Here is an 11,809-nt window from a genome sequence, read left to right on the forward strand (position 1 = left end):
TAATCGGAATCGTACAATTTACTGCTTACATCAGCTTTTCCTTTGTAAAACAAATATCAACTATATACCTTATACCATACCGTGTTTTCAATGTTAACATTAAGAGAGAAAAATAAACGTTTTAGTGTTTCATTAATGTGTTTTTATTCCAACTTAAAGAGAGTCTTTTTATAACTTTTTCAGTTCTTATTCCTTCTCTGACACTTTTTACGATAGAATCTTTTAATCTTTTATTGGTTGTAACATATTCTTTACTGGGATCCTTTGGTTCTTCAGTCTGGATTTTTTTGTTGAATTGTGACATGTTTCCTTGGTAACCAGTTCTTTTAGCTATACGTTTTCTCATTATTTCTTTGAAGTATACAGTACCAGGAACCAATGGTTTCAGAAATGGACCTTTATCTTTCAAAAAACTTTTCGCAAGAAAACTTTCGTCCAGCTTCTCAACTGAAATATGGTGATCTTCTTTTGATATTTTTTTCTTTTCAGAAAGATTATTTGCGATTGGCAGATGTTGTTTGGGAACTTCAATCCTAAGTTGTCGTAAACGATAAAGGAGTCTGGGGAATATGGGAACTTTCTGGCCTTGGGTAGACGACATTCTTCCTGTCAATTTGGTTTCGGAAAGAAATTTCATTAATTTGAGTGTGAATGGTACTCTCCTCTTGGATAAGAATCTCGATATGTCTTGTTCTTGAAGTACGAAGGCTTCACATCCTTCAGACATAGCTGTAACGGAGAAAATATCGGCTTTTAAATCCAGTAATAATTCTAGATCTCCGAATATTTCCCCTGCCGAAACAATGCATATATCCACCACTTTCTGGAATTCCCTCTTCTCTGCGGCAATATAACCCTCTAGTCGTCGTACATATGTATGTTCGTCCATATGACTGCCCTGTGTGTCTCCTCTACTCACCATGGTATCCACCTTCTTGGGAATGTGTATCCTAAAACAACCAGACATTAACATTATATATATATATATATATGCTTTAATACTAGTGATTAAAGAGGCATATATATTAAGTGTTAATGCAAAAGCATTTTTCAATTGGCATTCTTTACCGCGATTAAAGTTGGCATTTTCCAAATAGTCTTGCGTGGTTTGCATAAGAAAGAAGTTTGAAGGGCAAAAAAGGGAATACGTTCTATCCATAACTGCATATTATACACACTGAAAAAAATTCGGTATATATTTCAGAACTATTAAAGTTCTGTAATTAAAAAAACTAAAGAGTTCAAAAATCTGGAAATATCATCGAATACTATAAGTAATGCATAGTAAAAAAAATCGTAACTTAGTAATTTACCAATTATACATATATATATATATATATATATTAAAACTGACGTGGAAAGGTAACATATGGCCACCGAAAGCCCTTTTTTTGAGAGCCCAGGTGGTCGTGTGGTCTAGCGGGACGGCTGCAGTGCAGGCGATTTGGTGTCACGATATCACAGTAGCAAATCGAATCCCAGCGAGGGAAGAACCAAAAATTTGCGAAAGCAAATTTACAGATCTAACATTGTTGGGTTGATGTTTAGACGAGTTGTATATACATTATGTACACAGCCAGGTATCACCATCATTGATGGCGATATATAATGTTTATAGACATATCAAGTGCCACTTCAGACGTGGGTATAACGAACGATTTCAAAATACATATACTGTAAGAAGAGGCAAAAGTATCATGAACACCCAATCCTCAAAAGCTAGGCTAACAATAGGAAATAAAACTGTAATTCCGGATAACAATTTATTTACAGTAACAAGTGTTCAAAGGTGCACAGTTGGTGCAAATTAGAATAACAGTAACATATCAATAGAAGTAGATAGATCTGATCAAAAGAAAAAGAAGGAGATTTATTCTTATCTGAGGTTTAGCGCCGCAGGCACTTGTCTCAAAAATAAAATTCCTATATACCTTAATATAACATTAAGGTATATAGGATTTTCTTTTTGAAACAAGTGCCTGTGTTTAGCGCAATAAAACCAGATTCAATATACCATTTTCTACATTTGAAAATGCCTGTACCAAGTCAGAAATATGACAGTTGTTGTCCGTTCGTTTGATGAGAATTGTCATTAGAGTTTGCTATTTTATTAGGAATTTTCCTCGGAGTTCAGTATTTTTGTGATTTAATTTTGTTTATTGCTAATGAGAACTATTACTGTCAGCGAAAAGCGACATCTAAGGAATTACAAGCTCCTGACTTTTGGCAGACACATACAGAATGTGGCGGGATTGTAAATGCCATGACTTCGAGCTCTCAACTCTTGGTTATTTACCTGTTAAAGCACCAAAGCAGGCTTTATATAAAATGCACGAAACGAATCAGATTTTTAAGACATTTTTAAAAAAGTTTATATATATATAACTTGTTTTATAACGTCTGATTATACTTGAATATGGCGCTATGCACTTACTTTATTATTTCCAGCAACTCTTTATCCATATCCTTTCCTTCAAAAACGTGTTCAAATTGTCGTGGATGATTTCTTGGTTGAGCTGACAATCTAGCGCGGCCTCTGATAAAAATTAAAATCAAAAGTAAGACGCAAAACATATATATAACACACAAAACAAAAATAAGACACAAAAACAAGTAAGACATAAAACAAAAGTAAGACACAAAAACTCAGACATAAACAAAAGTTATAAGACGACAACACAGCCAAAAAGTCATGCTAAAAAATCTCTTTTTTATATAGTTCTTCAATATCCCTGTTTTATTTTACACAAAACTTTCTGCAGCATGTCATATATGTATACCAAGCTAAAAATGCTAACGCTTGATAGTTATATTATCCAGTAAAACATGTCTAATTTTCTAATCTAAGCAAAATAAAGTTCTATGATTTTGTTATCCTCATATGAGCAGTAGTTGTTTATTGACGACACACCAATGTTTTACAACAATTGCACTTAATAAAATTCACATGTATATATATGGCATGATATTATTTAACAAATATTGTTCAGTCAAAATTGAGAAATTGAGACGATGTAACATGAAAATCATTATACAAAAAATAAGATGTTTTTTTTTTATCTTACTTTGTAATAAAAAAGAGACCAGAAAACGGCTCTCCTTGAATCATAATTTTCTGATTGTTCCTGTATGTCTTCTTTACTAAAGCCATCCGGAGGTGGTTCTGCTGATCTTCTGTCCACGTTGAGAAGAACGGATGTGTTTTAATAAATAGCTCTTTCGTGTCTGAATCCTTTTCCATGTGGGTCTGTTGAAGTATAAATGAAGCATTAATCTTTTTTCCAACAGTTTCGAATCTCTAGTTAATTATTTGTTTTTCATTGGCATTACTGTAAATCATAGGTGGTTTGAGTGTATAGCACATTGTTCTCAATATATACTCAAAACACCTATGACGTCTTTCATGACCCAGAAAAGTACTAGCAATACATTACTGTATGACATTTTTCCTGATTTGACCAAGAGAAATACTAGCAATACATTACTATATGGCAATATCTTATATTTAACTTTCTTCAGCAATTGTAAATTTTAAAATCAAGTTTGTATGGTTCGAAGTCAACAACGTTAAATCTGATATCATATGAAGGAGAGTAGTAAAATACGCCAATGAAACAGCAAACTAAAATCACATTTAAACAAAAACAAATTGAGAATGGAAATTGTTAATGTGTCAAAGAGACAACAACCCGACCATAGAGCAGATAACAGCCAAAGGCAATCAATGAGTATTCAATACAGCGAGAAAACCCCGCTGAAAAGGTAGAAAAAACACTTTTAGAGGTCGACACATTAGTCAAAAATGACAAGTGTGTGGCACATCAGAAGCAGCACTTTAAATTGAACCGAGATATGTTGTTTATAAAACTATAAAACTAACTAAGACCAATATTCATAAAAAGAAGAAAGAAAACACTACTTTTCTTTGTTCGCTTTTCTCTCGTACCTGCATAGTTCTCACATAAAGTATTTTTGAGATAACCATTAAATCTTTATCAGTATCTGTAATCATATGAACATTTCGTACCTGCATAGTTCTCTCATAAAGTATTTTTGAGATAACCATTAGATCTGTATCAGCATCTGTAATCATATGAACATTTTCTAATCTGTAACTTTCTTCCACAACTTTGCCAGGACCTAAAACATTATTAGCTAGTAAGATTTAATGAATTTTATGATTTTACTGATCAGAATATTCAGTGATCAGTTCAGAAATTCAGAACTAGACAATCCATAGAAGATAGCATGCACATAAAATGTTAAAACAAGAATGTGTCCATAGTACACGGATGACCCATCCGCACTATCATTTTCTATGTTCAATCGATTGGAAAAACGAGAGAAAATCTCGTATTTGGCATTTAAATTAGAAAGATCATATTATAAGGAACATGTGTACTAAGTTTCAAGTTGATTGGACTTCAACTTCATCAAAACCAACTCGACCAAAAACTATAACCTGAAACGGGACAGACGGACGAACCGACGAACAGACGATCAAACGGACGGACGGACCAGAAAACATAATGCCCATAAATAGGGCATACAAATAATATCTGAATATGAATAGAAACCATCATTGTAAATCTAAGACAGTCACATCATTAATGAAGTAAATACTATATATAAGTATTACGTTGCCTTGCATATCTCTCCAAACACTAAAATTTACTAAAATTACCAAGTGAGTCCACTTTAAATCCAAACTGTCTTATATTCCGTATCTGGCTGTCTTTACCATCTATGGGAGGTAATACATGTACACTCTGTTGCATTGCTAGGAATACAGACAGCCCACCAGTCAACACTATATATAACCTGTTCAAAAAATACATTAAAACTTTATTTCAGTTTTTATAGGTAAGTTCAGCTTATAATGTCAGGCTTGAGCATGACCGAGAAGTTGCAGGCACATGATGATTGAAATGAATTACTATTTGTATTACATCTTTTTTAGTACTCGCAGTGAAAAATAGTAAACAGGGTTACTGTCTCATTGACGTATACACCACATCTCCATACGGCATTTATTCCTAAAAAGTGCAATAGCTTTTCGTTTATTTTCGTAGCCCAACAGGCCATTGTTTACCCTTAGGCTAATTGTAACTTAGTTCAGCACACATTCTTTGTAACGATTAGCTCAATAGAAGCAAGTGCACGTAGTAAGATTTTCAAATGTCATTTTTCACACCTTATATAAAAATGAAATTGGTGTGGTATGTAAAAATAAGAAGATGGTGTAAAAATAAGAAGATGGTGTAAAAACTTGATAAGATGGTGTATAATTGGCAATGAGAGAGACAACTCTCCACCAGAGACCAACTGCCATAAAATTTAGACTACTACCAGTTACTGACATGCCAGCTCCAACCCTTCATTTAACTGATTGAAAGATCATGCCTTCGTCATATAAATCATATAGTAAATATCAGACACAATCCCTCCCGTTAGATGTTTAGTATTATACCATCATAAAATATGTGAGAACATAACCCGTGGCATGTCAACAACTGGTGTTTGAATAATATATTATGATTCCGATGCAAAGACCCTATAAGTTGCATCTTTATCCAATGTATACAGACTTGCATTTATAGTCTTTTTTATTGATCCAGTATCTTACCGATCAGTACAACCTATTGTATTCTTTAGGAACTTATTCTTCTTTAATTTTCTGTATTTTGCATGTTTTAAAACATCAATCCATGTATCTGAAAAGATGAGAATTTGTAGAACTTATAGTGAATGCTGAATTTACAGTCAATCTATTGTGCTGTTGAAAAGCATATGCACAACACTCTAAAGATCTGTGCTGATGTTGTAATGGAAATTGGTAAAGTTGACGAAAAGAATATTTATAATGCAGTAAATTGAATTATAAAATCATAAAACTATTTTGTGGTAGGTATACATCTGATAATATATGCTATGATTAGTCTTGTTTGATCTTCTTTTTACAATAATATATAATATGTATATTGGCTTCCAAACTATTGTCATAACTAATGAGTAAAAACCCGCGTTGGTGCATGGATTTTGGGGTTGGTGGATATCATAAAGTTACAAGATAAATTTACAGCCGTTTGTTTACCTGTTGACATCCCGCTAAGAGCAAATATCTTTGGTATCAAAAGGGGCAGAATTTCTCGAATCTCCTTCTCACATCGATCTGTTGGTGGTTCACTTATCAATGAAATTATTCTGCGAACTGTTCCAGAATCCATTCTACAGTCTCTTCCAAACTGTTAGGTAACGTACGGCGACACTTTATGACGTTGTTTGTAATATGACGTTTTGAAGTTCTTTGGATCTTGGCAGGCACGCAGGATTTTACATAAGTGATTTGCCCCGTGTGTTTACGTGTGTCTGATATTTCATTTAAACAATGCTATACAAAACACTGTTAGTTTAAGCATATGCATTTATAGTGGATTTGGAAACAAGTTATTGTATCTATGTAACTTATTAATCCCTTTCCACTTTGCGGGTGCGGCATTAGCTTAATTACTCTTTTTCGAAATCTACATGGGTGTCTTTTACGTGCAAGAGATTTGGCTCTTTCTTAAAACGGGTCAGCCATTAATCGTCCCCTTCCTACGGACTATATTCGTTTTATCTAGACCCGATGATACTTGCAAAGTGGTGTTAAGCTGTTATATCAAACTAAGAAAAGAAAAGTTAGACTCTACATACATGTGTGATACTAGTAACTTATTTGTACAATTCTACACAATACATTGTTCAGCTGTTATATCAAACTTAGCCTTGAAAAGATAAGTTAAACTCAGCGGGTAGAAACCGTGAGCGTTCATCTCAAAATTATTTTTTTACCTTTATGATAACAGAGAATAGTAATGCCCTTTGTCGTTAGTCATCAAACTGTCATTTTCCGGCTAGATTTGGCGTTTAATTGGTTAATTTGTTATCATGATTCGTCAAAATATTATCCTTGATTCGTGATTCGTCAGAGGTCTCAAATAATTATGGTTAGAAAATTATGTGATGCCTCAAAATCAGTCGATTTTTTTTATCGTCTAAAAGAACGTGTACATTTTATCGCAATGCACTAAATATTTCCGTTAACGTCATTTGGCAAGATTTTTGCCTTTATTCGTCGTGAGGATACCCCCATTTCTACTGACCGTACCATGTCAAGTGCCCTTTGTCGTCGGGCTTCAAACAGTCATTTTAGGCTACTGTTTGCGTCAAATTGGTTAACATTTTATCGTGATTCGTTAAACTATCCTTATCGTGATTCGTTAAAGTATCCTTATCGTGATTCATCAGGAGTCTCAAATAATTATCGTTAGCTAGGTACACAAAGAGAGACAACATAAAATCTAATGAGCTTTGAACCGACATACAAAATGTACAAGACATTTATAACAATTAATACAACACATAGATATAGGAAGATGTGGTGTGGGTGCCAATGAGACAACTCTCCATCCAAATAACAATTTATAAAAGTAAACCATTATAAGTCAATGTACGGCCTTCAACACGGAGTTTTATTGCAGTCTTGAGCTGGCATGTCAGTTAACTGCTAGTAGTCTGATGTTATTTATGTATTCAGGTATTATTATCATTTTCTTTATTTTCTTTGATTATATCTTCTAACATCAGATCGGCGGACTTCTATTGAACTGAATTTTAATGTGCGTATTGTATATGCGTTTACTTTTTCTACGATTGGCTAGAGGTATAAGGCCGGGGAAGACTGAGATCTAAAAAAAAAAACATGTTTAACCCCGCCGCATTTTGCGCCTGTCCCAAGTCAGAAGCCTCTTGCATTTGTTAGTCTTGTATGCTTTAAAAGTTTCTTGTCAGTATGATAATTAGAGTTTAGTATGGCGTTAATTATCACGGCTGAACTAGTCTCGGAACTAGTATATATTTGTCAGTTTAGAGGCCAGCTGAAGGACACCACAGGATGCGGGAATTTCTTGCTGCATTAAAGACCTGTTGGTGACCTTCTGCTGTTGTCTGTTCTATGGTCGGGTTGTTGTCTCTTGACACATTCCCCGGCGATTCAAGTTCGGCATTCTCAATTTAACTTCTATTTCATGAATTTAAAATATTTTTATTAGGAAAGTCATCCATGGTGACTAATAGAAGACATAAGAGGTTTTGCTTAAGCAGATTTTTATTACATGGACCTTCAAATATATTAAATATAATTGAACGTTAGTATTCTGTATTCTGTTACACAGGCACTTGTCTCAGAAAAAAAAATTCGTCTCAGAATTTTTTTTTCCTATATACCTTATTACAATAAGGTATATAATAAGGTATATAGGAATTTTTTTTTCTGAGACAAGTGCCTGTGTTCTGTTAGTATCATTATGGACAAAGGGAAAGATGGGGATTCAAATCCGGGAAAATATACGTATCCTTCTTTGGTTCTAAATTTCACTTTCATTGTTTACTTCCGATATGCAGAACGCACGTTGAATTTTTCTAAGTTTAAACGTCAGTTGTGATTTTGTGATGGGAACAGAAACCTTTATGTTAAAATGAGTAAATGTCCCATTTCATGGTAAGTTTAATGAAGTAGACAATTCTTCCTGTCAGTATTTTTTTCAAGACAATTTAGGTAAAAAAATAGGAAAAAATAAATGTTTTATTTTCATTTATTTTTTAAAATTTGTTCTCTTGCCCTTTAGACAGAGATGATGAGATGTACTACGAATTTAATGCAATTTTCAGTCCATGCGTCCTATTCTTTAGTTATGTAAAGTTTAAACTACAGACTTCTGCCTGGACTATATAAAAATTCTCACAAGCAGCACTCATCAGAAACTGAGGAAGTTTCAAATTTAGTTAAAGCATTGGAATGGGAAAATTTAGAAATAAGAAGGAAAAAGGCTAGATTAACTATGCTGTATAAAATAGATTGGGGGTTAGTTGAAGTTCCTAAGGACAGTTTAACAATATCAACAACAACAACAATTTTTATTTGTCAATCAAGACGCCCGAGGAGCAGTACAATATCTGATAGACGTACTATATAGGGGGAAACATAAATTTAGGCAAATATCAACAAAGAAAGATTTCTGCCCTTGTTGATCTGCCATGTAATAATAAAAAAGAAGATATTTTGTGTTATATTCTCTTACAGATATACAAGTTATAACCCATTTTGGATCTTCAGTTCAGATACCGATCTGTTTTTATGCTCCACCTACAAGTATGATACATGTACCACCTACATGTATGATATTTCTAGTCCTTTCGTCTGTATGTCCGTCCCTGTTCGTCCGTCTATTCCGCTTCAGGTTAAATTTTTTGGTTAAGGTAGTTTTTGATGAAGTTGAAGTCCAATTAACTTGAAACATAGTACACATGTTCTCTATGATAATGATTTTTCTAAATTAAATGCCAAATTAGATTTTTGATCCCTACTTCACGGTCCACTGAATACAGAAAATGATAGTGCCAGTGGGGCATCTGTGTACTATGGACACATTCTTGTTGGTTATGATCACTTCAAACTACGGTCTACAGATGAAAATAAGAAAATTTTAATCATTTCCTGGCTCTGATGACCAACATTCTTACCTTTATGACCTTTTATTCAAAATATTGATAGGCATGGACATTAAGAAAAAATTAATAATTGACTGAAACGACCAATCCCAACATCAATTAACATGTGGATTGTCCAAGACGGCATTAGGCTGAAAGAGTTTATGGTTGAAACATCATGAAAGCAATCATCTCTGACAAATTTCAACTTCTATGTTAAGCTATGTTGTGTATTTATAACTGCATTTAGGTTCTTGTATGTATAACACAGATCTACTAAATAAACGTGACTGCTTTTACATGTACATGTATAACTACATTTCATTAAACCTAACTATTTCATAGATACATACAAATGTACATAATGAAAGTAGATATAGGAAGATGTGGTGTGAGTGCCAATGAGACAACTCTCCATCCAAATAACAATTTAGAAAGGTACATGTATGAAAGATGTCAGAGTCTCTGCTGCAGGTTAAAACTGTGTACTACATGTATTTATAATCTGTTAATTGATAGTTGAACTTGATAATACATTGTATAAACACAGATAAATTGTTAAAACACTATAAACTATATTTAAGATATTTGAAAGATTAATGTACAAAAATGTGCAGTATTGTTCAGATTTTATTTCGGTAATGGATTAAATTAGAATTTCTTCTAATTCCTATATTGGAGGTTATGATAAATGACAGATATTAACTGAAATACAATGTAGATCTACTTCTGTTGCTATAAACAATGATATATATATCTTTTAAAAGATACATGTACATTCCCTCGCCATTAAACAAAATACTTTTCATTAACTTCTACTGTATGCAGTCCAGTTTCAATCTGGTCCTATTTGACACACAGTTGAGACTCATCACAACCTCTTTTCCCTACCTCATCTCATGAAAGTCCTTTTTTTCTGATTGTCAAGGATAACAACTTTTTAGCTCACCTGGCCCGAAGGGCCAAGTGAGCTTTTCTCATCACTTGGCGTCCGTCGTCGTCGTCGTCCGTCGTCGTTAACTTTTACAAAAATCTTCTCCTCTGAAACTACTGGGCCAAATCAAACCAAACTTGGCCACAATCATCATTGGGGTATCTAGTTTGAAAAATGTGTGGCGTGACCCGGTCAACCAACCAAGATGGCCGCCACGGCTAAAAATAGAACATAGGGGTAAAATGCAGTTTTTGGCTTATAACTCAAAAACCAAAGCATTTAGAGCAAATCTGAATAGGTAAAAATGTTTATCAGGTCAAGATCTATCTGCCCTGAAATTTTCAGATGAATCGGTCAATCGGTTGTTGGGTTGCTGCCCCTGAATTGGTAATTTTGAAGAAATTTTGCTGTTTTTGGTTATTATCTTGAATATTATTATAGTTAGAGATAAACTGTAAACTGCAATAATATTCAGCAAAGTAAGATCTACAAATAAGTCAACATGACCAAAATGGTCAGTTGACCCGTTTAGGAGTGATGGCTCTTTATAGTCAATTTTTAACCATTTTTCGTTAATTAAAGTAATCTTTTACAAAAATCTTCTCCTCTGAAACTACTTGGCCAAATTAATCCAAACTTGGCCACAATCATCTTTGGGGTATCTAGTTTAAAAAATGTGTGGCGTGACCTGGTCAACCAACCAAGATGGCCGCCACGGCTAAAAATAGAACAAAGGGGTAAAATGCAGTTTTTGGCTTATAACTCAAAAACCAAAGCATTTTGAGGAAATCTGACATGGGATAAAAATGTTTATCAGGTCAAGATCTATCTGCCCTAAAATTTACAGATGAATCGGTCAATCGGTTGTTGGGTTGCTGCCCCTGAATTGGTAATTTTGAGGAAAATTTTGCTGTTTTTGGTTATTATCTTGAATATTATTATAGATAGAGATAAACTGTAAACAGCAATAATGTTCAGCAAAGTAAGATCTACAAATAAGTCAACATGACCAAAATGGTCAGTTGACCCGTTTAGGAGTTATTGCCCTTTATAGTCAATTTTTAACCATTTTTTCGTAAATTAAAGTAATCTTTTACAAAAATCTTCTCCTCTGAAACTACTTGGCCAAATTAATCCAAACTTGGCCACAATCATCTTTGGGGTATCTAGTTTAAAAAATGTGTGGCGTGACCTGGTCAACCAACCAAGATGGCCGCCACCGCTAAAAATAGAACATAGGGGTAAAATGCAGTTTTTGGCTTATAACTCAAAAACCAAAGCATTTTGAGGAAATCTGACATGGGATAAAAATGTTTATCAGGTCAAGAACTATCTGCCCTAAAA

The 11,809-nt window shown here is 33.8% G+C and overlaps 2 protein-coding genes across 2 annotated transcripts in view; one reads left to right on the top strand and one right to left on the bottom strand.

The window, feature by feature from the left end:
• LOC134706484 (uncharacterized) overlaps window positions 1-6,255 on the bottom strand; it is a 30,537-nt gene extending 24,282 nt beyond the window's left edge. Inside the window, exons 1-6 of the mRNA XM_063565459.1 lie at window positions 6,095-6,255; window positions 5,627-5,714; window positions 4,685-4,821; window positions 4,028-4,140; window positions 3,066-3,247; window positions 2,435-2,536 (exon numbers count right to left, since the gene is read on the bottom strand). Of these exons, the coding sequence (XP_063421529.1) occupies window positions 2,435-2,536; window positions 3,066-3,247; window positions 4,028-4,140; window positions 4,685-4,821; window positions 5,627-5,714; window positions 6,095-6,227 (755 nt within the window). The 5' untranslated portion in view covers window positions 6,228-6,255. The remainder of the gene's footprint in view (window positions 1-2,434; window positions 2,537-3,065; window positions 3,248-4,027; window positions 4,141-4,684; window positions 4,822-5,626; window positions 5,715-6,094) is intronic.
• Window positions 6,256-8,411: 2,156 nt separating this feature from the next.
• LOC134706486 (uncharacterized) overlaps window positions 8,412-11,809 on the top strand; it is a 29,210-nt gene continuing 25,812 nt past the window's right edge. The window contains exon 1 of the mRNA XM_063565461.1: window positions 8,412-8,542. Coding sequence (XP_063421531.1) covers window positions 8,520-8,542 — 23 coding nt within the window. The 5' untranslated portion in view covers window positions 8,412-8,519. The remainder of the gene's footprint in view (window positions 8,543-11,809) is intronic.

The sequence above is a fragment of the Mytilus trossulus genome, chromosome 2, assembly GCF_036588685.1.
Source record: "Mytilus trossulus isolate FHL-02 chromosome 2, PNRI_Mtr1.1.1.hap1, whole genome shotgun sequence".
NCBI classification, from domain to species: Eukaryota; Metazoa; Mollusca; class Bivalvia; order Mytilida; family Mytilidae; genus Mytilus; species Mytilus trossulus.